The sequence below is a fragment of the Colossoma macropomum genome, unplaced genomic scaffold, assembly GCF_904425465.1.
Source record: "Colossoma macropomum unplaced genomic scaffold, Colossoma_macropomum, whole genome shotgun sequence".
NCBI classification, from domain to species: Eukaryota; Metazoa; Chordata; class Actinopteri; order Characiformes; family Serrasalmidae; genus Colossoma; species Colossoma macropomum.
Genome location: NW_023494803.1, coordinates 7,062,075 through 7,079,954, shown reverse-complemented (window position 1 = coordinate 7,079,954; position 17,880 = coordinate 7,062,075). Strand labels below are relative to the sequence as shown.

Below are 17,880 nucleotides of genomic sequence, written 5' to 3'. Positions count from 1 at the left end.
CTGACAGGGAAGCACGTCAACCAATAGAAATAGGCAGGCAGAAGATGGATGAAAATCCAAGATGAAGGAGAGTAGCGACAGTATGTAGTCTCGTCCTGTTCAATATGACTTCTTTATCTTCGTGGCTTTATAACCATCGCCAAAACTTTCTTTCGATGGCCCATATATCTTTGTTTGTGGTCCAAATGTTTTGTGTCCCACTGGATTTCAAACTGCACAAACTCCGCCCCACTCCAGCCGTGGACACGCCTTATAGATCTGCATGCATATCCGTCTTATCACTCTGTCCTTGCGTTGTCTGGTGTGTAGGCACCCTAAAAGACATGTTTAACAGCCTTGTAGCTACTGCCATCTACAGGCATTAAGCATATGCGTCCACATTGACTGACCTTTAGCAGTGGGTGTGATTTCACAGATGAGTAAATTAATAAACGTTGAAGGTTCAAAATCACGATTTCATGATTAATCGTAATATCAGCACAGCTCCACATACTCACATGTTTCTATACTGCTGACTGTATTGATTTGCAGCTAAATGGCAGACAGATGACTCGGGGAAAGAGGAGATGACCCTGGCTGTGTCCTGGAGCGGCACGCTGAGCTCTGAGGAGGGGTAAGAGATGGGATGGCATGAAGGAGAAATAAGAGGAGAAGCAGTTCAATGAAATGATCTCAATCTACACTAAAAGACAGCACAGCACAGTTAAGCAATAGAACACGAGAGGGAGCGTGTTATCGCGATAACACACAACCTCAAGTGTTCTATTGCGTTTATACAACAGTTAAATAAATAAAGTAATAAATTAATAAACTGGGTCGTGAACGCGGCGTTTCATATGTTTTAATGTTCGCAGTTCCTTCACCAAATTATAGTTTCTTAACGAGCAGTTTGTTGCTGCGTCAGAGTAACGAGCTCCGCCCACTCGCTGCACAGGCTGCTGTAAGACTCGCCTTTTGAAGTGCGGACTGAGCCATAAAACTGCCGCAATATCAAGTTTAGCTCAGTTTTGTCCGTTTTTGCCAGATCAGTATTAATGTTGTTTTGTTCCAGCCAGTCTGTAAAGCATCTTACAGCCCATTTAGTTTGTTGAATGGTATTGGGTTCATTTCTGGCTGATTCCAGGTTGTTTAGCTGTTCTTCTGTCACAGCTGCCGACTGAAAAGCTGCTCAGTGGTGATGACAGTTTGGGAATTTAGTGTAGTCTCATCTTCAGAGTCTGACCAAATCGGCTGTCGGTCAAATGTGATCTTAAAAGTGTCCATTTTCTGTTTGTGGCAAAGTAAGAAGTAAAAACTTTTAAATGGCTTGGGCGTCTCCTACAGTTGGCAAAGTCGTTGCTTAGCAACAGCGTCTCAGCGGATTGTGATGCAGTGTTTGTGAAAAAATGCTTCTCAACCAATCAGCTCGCATGGCCGGAACTACCTGTTGTATAATAATCATATAAATGGCGAGTGAACAGATATAGATGAATTAAAATCAACAAAATGGACAAAATATCTGAGGACCTTAGATGGGGAGCTAGGGAGAGAAGAAGAAGCATAAGTATCAGTGAATGTGGAGAGATGGATGTAAGGTCACATATCGTGCTCCTTCTCTAAAAACAGAAAAAGTTAAGGACTTTTGTTTATAAAACTGTTACCTAATGGCTTCTAACAGTGCTTCATAGTTTTCACACCTAGTTCATATGCTAAAATTTGCACCAGTGTTTGGATTTTTCTAACACTGGTCTTTATTGATCAATGTTGCGTACGTTCAAATCTGATCCACAAAAGAGGGAACGCAAATTTCGCCAACAGTTTTGTTATTCATCAATAAGGCAGGCTTGCCAAAAAAGACTTGTAAATGAGGTGCTGGTAGGCTGGTGCTTGATTTCATGCTTATGCTGATTCATTGTTTGCACTCACATCTCCGCTTGTTTCCACACTGTATGAGTTTGATGAATAAGACGCAGTTCTGACGTTATTAAGGCGATCAGATCTGCAAATCCTTTTTGTACATAATTTGATGAGTAAGGGCCAATGAGTATGTTTTCATGCACTCAGTAATCGGATGACTGCAAAATCAAAGTGCCAATTTTGTCAGTAATCCGATCAACGTGTTTACATGCACTTGAGTAATCAGATAATGCAAAAACTCTGGGTCTACATGAGTCAGACAATAATAGGATTTCTGCTTTGCAGCCGGCCAATAAACTCACAGACGAAGACTTTTTTTCGTGCCACTTTACCTGAAACTATGAACATGCATCATCTAAAAGATGAAGAATATTTAAATCCTTCATTTCGTCAAGCATGTATTTCCTTTTGCTGCGTCTCGCAGCGACGCTGCTTGCTAATATCCTGTACCCCCCTCTGTTTTTCGCACATGCACAGAAATCTGAAAGAAATCAGAGTAAGAGTTCACATGCACTGAGAAATCTGATTACTGAGCTAAAGCCCAGCTCTCTTTATCAGATTTCTTAATCGGATTTCTAGACCTTACTCCGATCTAAGAAATCGGAGTATGCTGTTTACATGGCAGTTCAATTTGACAATAATGCAAAAGCTCTGTTACTTTTTTGTTTGTCTGCATTAATCAGCCTATTTTTTTATTTGAACTTTTACCAGCCTATGACCATACCATTTATGTTGCAGTAAAAAAGCCTACATGCTTTGCAGTCGGAGTAGTAAAAATAAACCTTACTAGATCCCAACTTATTTATGATTCATTAGTTTAATTACACATTTAAAATCAGCCAGTCAGGTCGCTGATGTCTGGCCCAACCTGAAAATACGTTCTGTGGTCCATGTGACAAAATCTGTTCTTATATCTGACACATTTTGATGCTTGTCTGCTGTGATTAGCAGCAGCTGATGCTACAGGAATGATACAAGCCTTATGCAGACAGTACAGCACAGACCACAGTTCAGCTGTGTGGTGAGGACCCAAGTACAGTTGTCTAAATGGACATAACTGAAGAAAGTAGTTGAAACTGTACAGATCATCAGGTCCCCATTAGCAGGATTAGAGTGCCTTTATTTTTAAGTATAAAGTACATCAGCTTTTTTTCCATAATTGATGTCGTCAATGAGTCAGTGAAGCTGTGTTGTCTAATCATTGCAGTTAAAAATAGAGAGCATTGATTACTGAGACAGGCTTCTCTTGCTGTTAAAATTTGTAGTCATTTCTCTTCTTTTCTCTGTACAGGGAGTGTGTGAGCAGTGTTATCTGCATCCCACTGGCCAGCCAGAAGAGGTGAGACCATTCCTATCACACTTACACACACACACACACACACACACACACACTCAAACCCTCTATTTCAGCGTTGGCCAAACTCTTTGTCTTGGGATGTCAAAGTGCAATGTTTATGGTGGCTGAAGGCTGAAAAGAAGACGTCAAATAAAGAAAACGTCAAATAAAGTTCTTGCAAATGTATATTTAATAACATTACACTTTTTTTTTACTAAAATACTTAAAAAATACAGAATTTCTTAAGTTGATTGTGGTACAAAAATGTTTGTTCTCTCATTGGTTGAGGGAGTTGGGTTAAAGCAGGCATGTCAAACTAGGGACCTTCCAGGCCAAAAAGCTGCCGATATTAGTATTTACCTTCATCTAAATCTCTAAATTCGGTTCATGAAGGCCTTGCTAATTAGCTAACAAGTCAGACGTCCTTACACACCAGTTTTGGCCTCTTAGGGTGGTCCTGCTCTATTTGTATTAAAGGCAGACAACAAAATTTTATTTTGTTTTAAGTTCATGATTGTGTTTTTATTTAGGAGTTCCACAGGTCGTCCAGACTGGACCTGTATTGTGGTTGGATTCAGCTCAGGATACGTCCGCTTCTACACAGAGGTACCGTAACATATTTGTTGTCCAAAATGTACATCTTTAGTTCTGCACTGATGCTATAAAAGTGCTAAAGCTTATATGCCAATTAAGGGAGTTAAGGGAAATCCATCGATTTTTCCTATTTTCCGCATAATTCAGTCATTGTGATGCTTACCAAAGTCATTCAGAGTGGTCTGATGTGAAAATTTACCAACCCAGATTTCTTTACAGTGGTGGTGATAGGAACCAGGGGTCACAGTGTCTCCAACACAAATATACTCATTTTATTTGTTTCCACTATGTCTTTTGTGTTTCTATATGTAATGTTGATAATAGTAAAATAATAGTAAATCTAACAAATGACATAATATTTTGCCTTCTAACACCCTACATGCATAGCTGTTCCATGTTTTAGGCCAAAACCCTCTCTCAGGACTATCATAAAAAATATCTCAGATTTCAGGGAGCATATTCATAACCATTTGCCTTTAGAAGCATTAAACTCTTGAGACGTCTGGTTCCTGGCACCACCACTGTGAACAGTGTAATAGTAATAGAGGCAAGTTTCACTAGAGTGAAGCATTTCACATCAAACCACATTGAATGACTTTATATTTTAACCATTTATTTAGCAGAAATGTTGAAAAATCCTTTGTAGGTTATCTCATAGACTTGCTTGTGTGGTTTCTGACACTGTTGATGTGGGTATGACACACTGTTATCTATAAAATGGTGAAAAGTATGACAAGTAATGTGTAACATACATTTGTCCATATTTAGACAAATAATTTGACCTTACAGCTACTTGTAGATTCTCACATATCCACAATTTGAATGTGTGTGTGTGTGTGTGTGTGTATGCGCAGAATGGAGTTCTTCTTTTGGCTCAGCTACTAAATGAAGATCCAGTTCTTAGGCTGAAGTGTCGAACATATGAGATCCCACGCCATCCTGGAGTTACTGAGCAGGTGTGTATATACGTAAGACCACACATAATGTGTATATGCGTGCATATATATATACACAGAGTGTCCCAAATTGACATCATTTGAGATGTGAATATCTGAGTAACTACATGTAGGCTTCAATAGGCTTCATGTTGAACAATACAAGATTTATTTATCAAACAAGAAATTCAGAGGGATGTAGATTTTATAACCGATTTCACAGCTTCACTAATGTAATATCTTCCGATACTGGTGGTCGTCCAGATCCCTTTGCGCTGCACAGACAGCCTTCCTCTTTGAATTTTTTGTGCCGTGTCCAAATCTGCTTTCCAGTTGGTGCATTTTTATTGAATTTTCTCAAAAATGCACACTGCACACTCTTGTTTGACTGTGTTCGAACATATTCTAACACACAAAATGCCTTTTCATTTCTAGTGAACGCCATTCTTCAACCTGAAAAAAAAACATTAAAAATTAAACTTTGAAGTTTTTACACATTTTGTTAAAATTTGAGATCATTTGAGGGAGAATTGGCTACGTTATTAGACTACGGAATGATGTCAGTTTTTTTTTCAATATTTCAATATATACACAGAAACATATAGAAATATATATATACACAGAAACATATAGATATATATATATATATATATATATATGTGTGTGTATGTGTGTGTATATATATATATATATATATATATATATATATATATATATATATCACACACACACTATATATATACATATATATATTATATATATATATATATATATATATATATAAAAAAAAATATGTATGCATGCATGCATGTATAAGTGAGCAGATGAAAATACACTCGCATCACCACATACTTCATACACACGCCTTCTGGTGTAAGTACGTACAAATCTGCTGAGTTTCTTCACTCTAAATGCTACAGATCAATTGACACTAAGTATTTTTTTGCCTACAGTAAAAATACATGTGCATTGTACATTTAAGTATCATGAACTAAACCTCAAAATCCATTTTCATCATTTTTATTATCTGCCTTGAGGTTTGATCTCCGCTTTTGAAATACAAGTGTTTAACTTCGTTGTTGATGCTGTACATCTTTCTCAGTCATTTTGTTCAGGCCGAATGTATTATAATCATGTTAAACATTTATCAAAATTGGATTTTATTCTTAAAAACAGTGATTGCAAACTTTTGAACAGTACTGTAAGACAGAAGTCATTGCTCATTAGGATCTGCAGTCACTCTCCACTAAAACGAAGTGACTAACTGAGGTGTGTGTCTTACAGCATGAGGAATTGAGTATCCTGTACCCAACAGCTCTGGTCACCATTGATGGCTTCAGCCTCTTTCAGTCTCTGCGCGCCTGCAGAAACCAGGTTGCTAGAGGTGGGTGTACGCATGTACACATGCAAGTGTGTAAGAAAGATTGTTAATCTAAATTAGTTCAAATGCTCTTGGATGGTTTTCTTTGTATGTTTTGAGGTCGAGCTGCAGAATAAATCATTTTTTTTAAATCATGTTTTTACTGCATAGTCTAGAGACCATTCAGGCAATTAAAAAGCACCCAAGTGAACAGCTCGTCTTGAACTACTAGCCTTCAACTGTGATGGCTATTCTTTGGCCCGATCCCATTTCTTATTTTTGCCCCTACCCCTTGTTTTCGAGTGTCACCTTGCCCCTTGGAACTGAGTTACAAGGGGTTAGTGGTTGAAGACTTCCTCTACACAATGGGACCCTCAAATAAAGAAGAATATTATTATTTCATTAACAGCTACTAGCGCTGCTCTGTAGGCGACCCTGCCAGTCTGCAGTGACAGCAGAGGAGGGTAAAGTTCAGCTCCTCACTGCTGGGCTTTAGTTACATTTAGGGCCTCATATGCCTTCAAAGAGGGACAATTATTTATGATCACCCACCTCTAATTTTTCAGTGATATGAAGATGAAGTCAGATATTCACCAGATTCTCGTTCGAATTTTCCTGTTCCACCTAAATGGTGCAGCAGTTCTGATGCCTGAGGCGCCAGAATGTAACTGCTGCATGTTTTTAAGGTGGAATGGGAAATTTAGATAGCTAACTACTGAGACTTTAGCGTACTACTAGAGATTTTTATGCTTGTTATGAAGAAAAGGACCATAATACATTGAAATGACATTAATGATAATACAGTGGTTATTGTACTTTTTAATAGAGAAAATTCTCACATTTGTGTCTGTCTTTGGTTGCACGCGCAGCCATCTTTCTGGTTTTACTTTTTTCCCCATAACACTCTGTTTGGAGTGAGTCTCTGAAAAACCTCTGTTTGGAGGGCCATGTAGCCCTAACACTTCACCCTACCCCTCTATCTCAACAAAAACTGGGACACTCTACCCCTAGGCATAAACGTGCAAAACGGAGGGGTAAGGGCTAAGTGGTAGGGATAAGGGGTGAAATCAGACTGGGCCTTAGTCCCAAAGCTGTGTGCAAATATATGATGCAGTAATAACTACGGTCACAACAAACTTGCATCACCATAAGGAGCTTTTTAAGGAATTAAATTAATAAAATTTTTATAGCCTATACAGAAAAAGCTGTTCATGGAATGCTGACTGTGATTCTGTCAGCATTACAGTGCACCAAAAATGTTTCGTTGGTTTTCTAAGTGAAAATAAGTTCACACTCTCTACCGAGAACACACCTCTGCACATTGTAATGTATAGTTACAGTTTATCTGCTGAATTTAAAATATTGGGGAAAAAAAATCATTGTGTGGCTTTTTTCTCAGCGTTTAAAACAGCATTAAAATTGCACTAAAACCTGCGGAAATAGGAACATTTACGCTTGTGTTAACTTGGTTGCACTTAGAAAATGAACAAACATGTGATTTACTTTTTTTTTTAGTGTATTTTATTTTAATTTTTTTTTGTTTAACCCTAATTTTACATACAACAGTATCACTATTTCATTACTTTTATTGTGCACGGTAGTTAATGGTGCTTTTTTAGCTGTTTGCTTAAAGGAGATGTTAGAATGCCAAATAAAGAGTCTGTACTTGCTGCACATCTTGTTTTAGTCATAAATTATTGCTTATCATTATCGTGTTAACCATCAGCTTTATGGAACATTGCCTTTTCCATATTGTGCAGCACTATTTTGTAGTTGAAGTAACAGTCAAGATACTTCAGCAATGTGTTTCACAGCTCACAGTAGAATTTGTTTTAATGTCATCATTTATCTTTCTGTGCTGGCCAATAGAAATGTCTGTAAAGGACCCAGGTATTTGGTGTAAATGAACACACACACTCATATTCCTTTCCCTTTTCCTCTTTATGTGCATTAGCTGTAGTGTAGCTCTAGTCATACTCTAAAAGAACGTTTCACTGTCTAGTGTTTGGTAATAAATTGCTTTTAGCAGTTGTAAGAGCTGTAGTTTGATGTCCTATTTTGTAAAGCAGGATTTCTGTCAGCCACCTTAAATTAAATGTCAGAACAGTCCAGTAAAAGCAAAGGTATTGGTAGAGGCTGTAGGTGTAAAATGTGTTGACTCACTGTGCAAGTTGACAGCATTAATTAGAAGATATTAAAATTGATTATAATCTATTCCAACAATATTACTCACAGTTTTAAAGTACAGGGTGATTCAAAAAGCTTCATCCGATTTCAAAGCACTATATTTTTACAACTGTGAGACACTAGGAACCAATCACATACCAATTGAAAGAGGGGGTCACAGAGTTTCTGAATGTCAGTGGAAGATGGCTCCCTTCAGTCTGCGAGGAGATGCGACCCCTGAGCAGAAAGCGTGTTGCGTTCTCCACTTCAATAACAGTGAATCCGTCATAACTGTGCAGCGTGATTTTCATCAGCAGTGAAACTTCAACAGCTCAGAGCGTTCGTCGTTGGTTCCACAACACTGGATGATCTCCGAAATCGCACTGAAAGAGCCGTGAGTGCAGTGACACCCGACATGCTCAATCGAGTATGGGATGAATTTGACTATGGTGTTGATGTTGTCTGTACAGCTGGAGGAGGTTCACACTGAGTGCTTGTACAATTACATAATAAACTTTATGTTCACTTAAACCATTTACAGTTTACTGCATTGTTCTGTAATGATTTACAAGTAAAATAAATCATTTTGAAATCGGATGAATCTTTTTGGATCACCCTGTATTAAAGGAAAAACCTGAACAAATGAGTGGAGAAACATAAGGACAGATGCTTAAGGGTTAAGAGTTAACGTCCTGTCATGCTCTGCAGCATGTTTAAAAGTGCTGAACAGGGACAGTTGACCTTGATTTTGGATCAAAATGGCAATAGGAGAAGATCTAAGTGACCTTGAAAGAGGGTTTAGTATATGGCAGAACAGGTGGCAGGAGCTTCACTCGTAAAGACTGCGCAATGTTTCAGCAGGTACAGTGACTACAGTGACCTCTGCAGTCAGCTCTATGGGAAAGACATCAGTAAACAAGGTTGCGCAATGCTTGTTCGTTAGTGTGATATGTAAGGGAAAAAGATAAGAGTAGCTGTTTCTTTGGTTCAGGTTATCCAGCCAACTCAAATCCTGCTTCATAAAATATCAAGCTGTAAAGACCTGAATTCTTTCTCCCTTTTGCTTATAGTGTGCTGTGAATATACATAAGCTGGTATAAGTGTGTTGATATGTATTCATGTTTGTGTCCGACTATAGCTGCTGCAGCCGGAAGTGATGCTGTACAGCCTCCCCCACTCGCCTATAAGAAGTGGGGCCTGCAGGATATGGACATAATTGTAGATCACAGCAGTGTGGGTGAGTAGGAGTGCATAAAACTCTGAAGAAAAAAAAACAAGCAGTTGTACACAAAAGTTTGAACACCTCGGTCAAATTACATTTTTTGTTGATTTTCTAAGTAAAAATAATTACAACCTTCACAGAGCTTAAATTTGGCTTTTTTCAGCAGATTTTTGTGCACAAATTTGATTTATTTACTAACATATTGGAAAAAATAAAACATAACGTGCCACACCTTTGCACAGACCACATTTTATGTTCAGCGAATAAGAATAATTAGGCAGTAAAATATGCAAAGGTTTGTTGAGTGTGGAGGATGTGAATTTACTTTCACTTAGAAAATCAACAAAATATCATTTAACTATAGGGTTTCAAACTTTTGGAACTGTATATTCAAACTTTTTAAAGTTTAGCTTTCAGCATACCCACATAAATATGATTAAAGGCTCGCAGGAAACTGTTTGAATAATCTGCTTGTAAAGGACTGTTTAAATATTAAACATTCTCAGATATAAATAGAGAAAGATGAATGATAGAGAGTGAAAGATTACATGAGTATACTGGTCTTTTATTCTCATTCCCTCCTTCTCTCTCTCTCTTTCTCTCTCCACTCACAGGCATCATGACGCTGAATGTGTTTGACCAGATGAAGAACGCCTCTATCCTCGGAGGCTTCCATGCCTCAGTGAAAGGCAGTCCTCCTGCCATGAGTCAGTATATAACTGTGGGAGGTGGACCGTTCACTGGTTTCTACTATGCTGTGGAGGTACAGCAGATTTGTTACTGTTGATCTTTTGTTTTCTGTCTTTTGTGTCACTCTTTGTGTCTGTAATTGTTAATGGTGTAGAACTTTGACGTAACAATGATTCACTTCGATTACAGTTCTTTATGAAACAATACATCATGAAATCTCAGTTTTTAATTTGATTCAGTTGTTTAAGTTATTTTATTTTTAACGAGCCGAATACCCGAATGCTACTTGAACTATTTTCTCTAGTGGTGGGGAAATGAGGGCCAGAGTCCTGCACAGTTTGGTGATTTTACTGCTCTAGCACACTAGCTAAACCTGGTAACTGATGAGTTGAATCAGGTGCGCTTAAGTAGATAAATCACCAAATTGTGCAGGAATTGGCCTTCCAGGACTCACGCCCCCATCCTGAATTATACAGAAGTGCAGTATAGACAATAAACCCAATTTATTCCATCAATTTGGATTTTTTATTAGAAAATGGAATAAAATTGTAGTGTGATGGCTGGCTTACCTCGAGTGGGGATCAAACTGGCGGTTCCCTTGTTTAGACACCAGAACGCTGTGGGGTAAGCCGCAAGACTCAACCTTGTGATGGCAGGGCGAGTGTGTTACCACTGAGCTACCACAACAGAGTCTCTTGGGAGGGTCGATAAACAAAAGGGAGGAGGTTAAGGCCAGACAAAAGATTAAATTAAAGAGTGTTTCCAAAAACTGAAGGGGAGCCCAGTCACCAAAAGTGCACTCAAAAATGTATTGTATTGTTGTTTTTTTTTATTTATTTATTGGAAGGATACTCAAAAACCGGTACTCAAGAGAGGACATTACAGGCTTAGTCATAGACGTGCACATTGCGGCATGAACTCAAGACTGAGCAGAAAACAGTTTGTGAGCACCCCTTAAGAAGGGTGCCCACAGCTGTTACCGCTCAGCCCTAATTACCCCTTAGTGGTGCCTTGTCTCCCCCTAGTGGCTGGAGGTGGCCTAGCACGAGGCAGAGACATTACAAAAACACAATAGAATTTTATAGTATTATTGTAATTGACTTTAACCAATCTTAACATTCAGTGGACTTGAAATGCTCCTTTTATATCTATCACAATGACCTCCCAGTGCATTAATGCCTTCTTACACCCCTAGGGACAGTATATGGTACTATTATGAATACTGTATTGTTTTCTGATTGAGGTCTGTTGTGATTTCTACTGTAATATTTTAATATTTCTGCTATGAGGCAGTATGAATCTGTCTACCTGCTGTGCTGTCCTGTGGTTGGAAGTTGTATATTTTATTGTAGAACAAAATGCTGTATGTGTATAAGATGACCGTTTTTCAAACTTTTGGAGAACCAAAAGAACCAAAAAATGGTTTTCAACCATTTCATTCAGTGATGTGGTGTGTCTTTTTCTCTCAGGGCAGTTCACAGCCTCTTCTCTCCCATGTGGCTCTCGCTGTGGCCAGCAAACTCACTTCGGCCCTGTTCAGTGCTGCCAGGTTTGTGTGTATAATGTGTGTTTTTGTGTGTGAATCTTCTTCAGGCTGTTTGACTTCACTGTAGCCTTTCGTTTCATTTCCCTCGAGGTCACTGTATCACTGCTGTACAGTACTGTACAATACCATAGCCTGGTCAAACACCTTTAGCCCTAACTTACTACCCTTCATCATCCTGCTGCCTCCCATCTTTCTGCACCTCAGTGCTCCCCTTATTTCAATTAAATAATTAATAGTATGCTGATCTCTCTCTCTCTCTCTCTCTCTCTCTCTCTCTCTCTCTCTCTCTCTCTCTCTCTCTGTTTCTGTCTCTCAGTGGATGGTTGGGATGGAAGAATAAGAATGAGGAGGAGCCAGCACAGAAACAGAAGCCTAAAGTGGAGCCGGCCACACCCCTTCCTGTTCGGTAGGTCTATCTATAAAAGGTTCCGTCTCTTCTCTGAGATTATTTATTATTATTACTATTAAAACATAAAGGACATTCAGTGGCTCGGAGCTGACACTCCATTTGTTCGAGAAACACTTGAGAAACAACACCAGCTTCGTAGGCAAAAAGTTAGTCGCGTGCATGATTTTTTATCTAACATGTAAGTATCGAACGGCCTTAATAACAGTTAAGGATAACACCAGTCTCTTGTTCCTGTCCACTCTAGCCTGCTGTTCCGCTAACTTTGTACTTCATGTATAAGCAAAACATAAGGAGAATTTGACTGACCACCAAAATCACCAGACCTCAATCCCAATTCTCAATCTAGAACAGCAGGTGAAATGCTGAAATGGGCACACACATGAACTCTGATGGAAATGTGCACCCAGTTCATGGAAGAGTGGGTTAAAAGAACAGGATCTATCTCAAGAGACTGGTGTGATCCTTCTCTGGCAGGGTTGGAGCTTTTATTGAGTATTAGAAAAGATGCAATGCATGTGACTAACTGAACATACTTAATAAAGTCCTGATGTTCCTTTCTTGTAGGTTTGGCCTGCCTGACTCCCGTCGTCACGGAGAGTCCATTTGTCTTTCACCATGCAACACCATGGCAGGCGTGACGGACGATTTCGGTAGAGTGATGCTGCTGGACGTGGCGCGTGGCATCGCCATCCGCATGTGGAAGGGTGAGAGAGATGGAGAAAAATGAATCTCTCACAAATAAGTGAGAAAGCTACAGAATACGGTCTTCATTAAGAAGATTCAAGTTTTGGTGATGTATGTATACAGAAACAGTTTGGGCTTTTTGGATGACTGTTGACTTCTAATGTTTGTTAGCAGTCTTAGCCTCGTTGCTCCAGCTCTGAACTTAAAAAAAAACAAAAAAAATTAAATTTGAACTGTAAACATGTCTTGGCTGATCGACTACTTATGGGGTTTGTGGAAAATGGAGTGAATTTATTTTTCCGCAGGATATGACGAAATATTTACCAACATATCAGTCCATACAGGATTGCTAAATCCTTAAAATTACTATAATTGTTTATTAAAATTACCAAACTTTTAGGAAGGGACTGAAATAACAGAGATGCATTACTACACCAACATGTGAAATGAATCCCGTCTGAATAGAACTGCTGGAGAAAAAGTACAATTTTCCCTGTGAGCTTATACATTTGTGTATATCCTCATGGTTATAGTTTTAAGTGTGTGTGTGTTTGTGTGTAGGGTACCGTGATGCCCAGCTGGGCTGGGTGCAGGTGTCTGAAGCTCGGGGCGAGAGAGAGATAGCCACTTCCCCCTCCATGCCTCGCCGGCATGCGCAGTTTCTTGTCATTTATGCACCCAGACGGGGCATCCTGGAGGTGTGGGGCACCCAGCACGGCCCCAGAGTCGGAGCCTTTACTGTGGGCAAACACTGCAGGTACATGCATTCCTTCACTGATTAAATTATATATTCTTTGTGCCCACTCTCCCACGCTGTTGTCCATTTATACATACTGAAGTACACCCAAGTTTGGATACTAGCTGTGCTGCGTCACTATTCACACACTCTTGTGTATATGTGCCAGCATGCAGAATACTCACAGTATGAGTCCACTTCCATGTTTTTTCAACACATTCTGCCATGCCGGGGCTCTTTGCCCACCACTGATGATCGTTTCTATGTCATTAGGAAATTAAGGAACTGTACTGAACGTATCTCGGGCAATAAACAATCTGATGTGCTGTTTACTGTTGCCCAGTACAGACTTTTTATGCTGTTATAATATTCAGAATTTATCAGTCGTCCACACAAATTAGAACAATCTCACGAGCAAGCTTAGCAAATAACCTATGAGCTCATATGATTAAAATTTTCCGTTTCCAATCCACATCCAGTCAAACGTCTTCCCTCCAAATGACATCATGAGTGTATAAAACCAGATATTTTCAGTATTGCATAAAGCTGTCGAAGTTATGTTTGCCGTTCTTGAGAGAGACCAGTGTGCTCTTGCCCGATTGGCTAAACGCAGTGTGGTAGCCACACTCGTTTGCATAAAGTTGAGATATGTTGAACTTTGTCACTGCGCACTGAGGAGGATTTCGTCATACCGTAACCCAGTGATGCAGCAAAGCTCTCCACTGAAATAAACAGGATGTGGCAAGGCAAAGTTGCAAATGGATGTCCATGATTATGTTCCCATTTCTCTCTCTATATCCATCTGTCCCTCTCTCATTTCTCTTTCCCTCTCTCTCCTCCCTCACTCAGGTTGCTGTATCCAGGTTACAGGTTAATGGGGGTGAACAGTGTAACCAGTCAAGGTTGGCACTTGCATACGCAGCAGGTGTGCCTGTTCGACCCAACAACTGGAGTGTTGCGTTCCATTACTATACCATTCCATCTAGCCCTCAGGTATACACACACACACACACATACACACACACACACACACACACTCACACACACACACACACACACACACACACACACACACACTGTTTCACTGTACTGTAGGGCTGGGGCCACTTTTCGACTCATTGTAATGATCAGTACTGAGTAATAGGTGGAATTTATCATTTTTTCCTTTTTTTTTATGCATGAACATCTGCACTCTGATCTGTGTCAACAGTGATCCGATTCAACTCGAAAGAGGCTTTATAAATGTACTGAATAAGTGACTAATAAACTAATAAACTTAAATAATAAAAATGTTTGTGGATAAATTTGTCCTGATTTTTTTTTTTTTTTTCCAAATGTGGTTATTGTTCCAGCTCTGCTGTATTAATAATAATAATGAGAAGAAGAAGAAGAAGAAGAACTTTATAAAGCACTTTTCATACATAAAGTGCAACTCAAAGTGCTTCACAACATGAAATAATAAAATAGTTAAACAATAAAAAAAAACCTATAGTAATAGAATTTGAACGTTAGTTGCATAACTAAGGAACAAGAATGAAAATGGGAAGTAAACCAACAGAATAAAATAGAGTAAAAAGTGTATCAAAATACTAATAAAAAGATAAGTAATAAAAATACATTTTTAAAAATGATTTATTTATTTGTTTGTTTATTTTTATTTTTGCCCAGTTGCTCCACAATTTAGTCATTGCTTAACACGCTTGAAGGAGAACACTAACTGTCCAGTATCCTGTCCAGAATCCACGTATACTTTTGCTCTGCTTTTATTTTTGAGGAGGGACTAGAATATTAAGCTGTTTTATTATTCATATACATCTTTTTTATATTTTTTTCAAAGAATGAATAAATTTCAAAAGCTCTTACTCTTTGAATATTTTGTTTCATTATGGACATTCTCAGTCAGTCTGTTATGTTAAATTGTTGACCAGTTAAAATCTAAGCCAGCACAGGTGTTCAGTTAGTAATATATGTACTTATTTACAAATATTTGCTTCTTTTTTTGGCTGCTCTCATAAATCTGAAATGATTTTAATGCCCATTCTGATGTGAATCTTCTCCGGGTTTGTTCCAGTGATAAGAAGAGCGAGCGAGCCAAAGACATGCACCTACTGAAGAGACTGACCGCTCTGCTGAGGAGCAGGGAGCTCGACCCAGGTGAGGATAAATGATGCAATGTAGAGTGATGCAGCTGCATTCAGAGAGGGCTAATGTTCAATGTAGGCCTGTTTCATTGCTTTATGCTCATTGTTCTGTGGTTGACAGCTCTTCTGGAAAGTGAGGCACAGAGTATTCTTCTGGAGATCAAACACCCAGCCATTAAAAAACAGGTCAGACACAAACGCATCACAATTTGTCTCTCAGACTGTTTTAAAAAAATTTGTATCTTTGGTTATTTTATATACAGTAGTATATATTTAATATTTCCATAATTTTGTGAATAAGAAGCTATTAAATGAACATATGCTTTTTTTTTTAATTGTATTTTTTTTTGTCATGTTATCTGCCTTGAGATTTGATCTCCTCTTTTGGAATGTGATTAAGTCTGGGCATCAGTGTTATTTTAACATAATTCTCAATGTTATACAGCTTTTCGCTCATTTTACGGCTCTGTTCTTCATTCTGGACGCATCTGACACTCCTATGTGTTTGTTCACAGCTTTCTAGTGTCCTATTTATTATTTGAAACTTGTGAAGGACACAAAACTAGCATATTTGAATCATTTTATACACTCAGTGTTTGTTTTGTGCATTACAGACCACTATTTTTTTCCTGGATTTTAATTGTTTTGGATGGGCTTCAGACATACAAGAAATATCAATGCTATATTATGATAAATACCACTTTTATTAGAGAAATAAAAGTATGTTTTCCATTATACGTCAGTTTTTATTTCCAAAAATTCATTATATCCAAAATTACAACTAGATATATAGATATCTAAAACTAGATATACAGCATTTGGAATAAACTCTTCATTTATTTGTAACCAGATTGACTTTACATTATTGAAAACATTGATTCCAGGCTTTTAAATGGGTGTGTATGTAACCAGCAGCTGTTCATGACAAAAAAATCTGCGTTCAAGCATTTGGTGTTTTTTTCCAACAGGCGCTGGAGTCTATGCTGACCAGTAAGAATGCTCCAGTCTCATGTATGACGAACGTTACTCGAGCTTTGTTGGCCAGCTTAAAAGAACAAGGTGAAGCATTTAGACATCATTTGTGATGTGACAGTGATTAAAGTGCTGTCATCAACTGTTGAATTTTGAAATATGTTTAAAGCTGCCTGTGTGTGTTGTTTGTGTGACTGTGTGTGTGTGTTTCAGACCCAGAGGCCATAGATGAATCGTTGCTGCAGCTGTGTTCCTCTCAGCTCAGACTACTGCAGCTCTACACAGATGTTCAGCTACTGCACACGCCTGATAGCTCACCCACTGAGACTGAGTCTGTGAGTAGTGCTCTCACACACACGTACAGAGCCCTGCTGATGACATCCCAAGTAAATAAAAATAATGTGTGGCCACGCCTTATTAACACATGGAAACGAGATCCTAATGTGTGGCAACGACTTAGTAAGCCACGGGAATGAGATAATTAAGTCGTAGCCGTTACTTAATAAGGCATAGGAACAAGATTATGCCATACTAAGCTGTGGCCACGCATTAGGATCTCATTCCCTTGCCTTACTAAGTTGTGGCCACACATTGGGATCTCATTCCCATGCCTTACTACGTCGTGGCCATGCATTATTTTTATCTATACAGGATGTCACCAGCAGGGCTCTGCACACACGCGTACTGTAGCACACACTGTAATACACACACACAGTTATGTGAAAAACTGAAGCTGACAATATACTTCAAACGAAAGCCATGTCTTTTTAGCCAAAACAAGATGGTGGTTTCAGTTCATAAAATCCAGGGTCCTAATCTCTGGGTCATTAGCTCTGTGACCTCCCCCCAACTATGACAGGTCGTAATCACGGCATCATTCATTTTAAGACTTCCCACTGACTGTAATTTGTCCAAGGCACAAAGTGTGTTTAAGTATATTTATGACTGCGTGTTCAGCAGTTTTTCAGTTTTATTTCATTTAGTTTTTCAGTTAGTTTTGTCATGTGAAGTATGCTGCTGGCTTTACGTTTACATTTACAGCGATTAGCAGATCCCCTCATCCAGAGCGACTTACAACAGTGCTTTGTTGTCTATCTAGAGAAAGTATCTTTGCTAGTACACATGGGTTGGAGAGAAAACCAGTCCTGAGCTCAGATACTGCTAGGAACAAAAGCCCATGTTGTACATTTCAG

General features: G+C 38.8%; 1 protein-coding gene across 2 annotated transcripts in view; it reads left to right on the top strand.

Moving 5' to 3' along the window:
- Window positions 1–17,880, top strand: part of rab3gap2 (RAB3 GTPase activating protein subunit 2 (non-catalytic)) — a 39,102-nt gene that overhangs the window by 7,568 nt on the left and 13,654 nt on the right. For both annotated transcript variants that reach the window (XM_036594245.1, XM_036594244.1), the window contains exons 4-19: window positions 532–613; window positions 3,188–3,235; window positions 3,763–3,838; window positions 4,681–4,782; window positions 6,046–6,145; window positions 9,426–9,524; window positions 10,124–10,272; window positions 11,669–11,748; window positions 12,062–12,151; window positions 12,719–12,858; window positions 13,400–13,595; window positions 14,424–14,567; window positions 15,646–15,728; window positions 15,837–15,901; window positions 16,684–16,774; window positions 16,901–17,022. In XM_036594245.1, coding sequence (XP_036450138.1) covers window positions 532–613; window positions 3,188–3,235; window positions 3,763–3,838; window positions 4,681–4,782; window positions 6,046–6,145; window positions 9,426–9,524; window positions 10,124–10,272; window positions 11,669–11,748; window positions 12,062–12,151; window positions 12,719–12,858; window positions 13,400–13,595; window positions 14,424–14,567; window positions 15,646–15,728; window positions 15,837–15,901; window positions 16,684–16,774; window positions 16,901–17,022 — 1,667 coding nt within the window. The remainder of the gene's footprint in view (window positions 1–531; window positions 614–3,187; window positions 3,236–3,762; window positions 3,839–4,680; window positions 4,783–6,045; window positions 6,146–9,425; window positions 9,525–10,123; window positions 10,273–11,668; window positions 11,749–12,061; window positions 12,152–12,718; window positions 12,859–13,399; window positions 13,596–14,423; window positions 14,568–15,645; window positions 15,729–15,836; window positions 15,902–16,683; window positions 16,775–16,900; window positions 17,023–17,880) is intronic.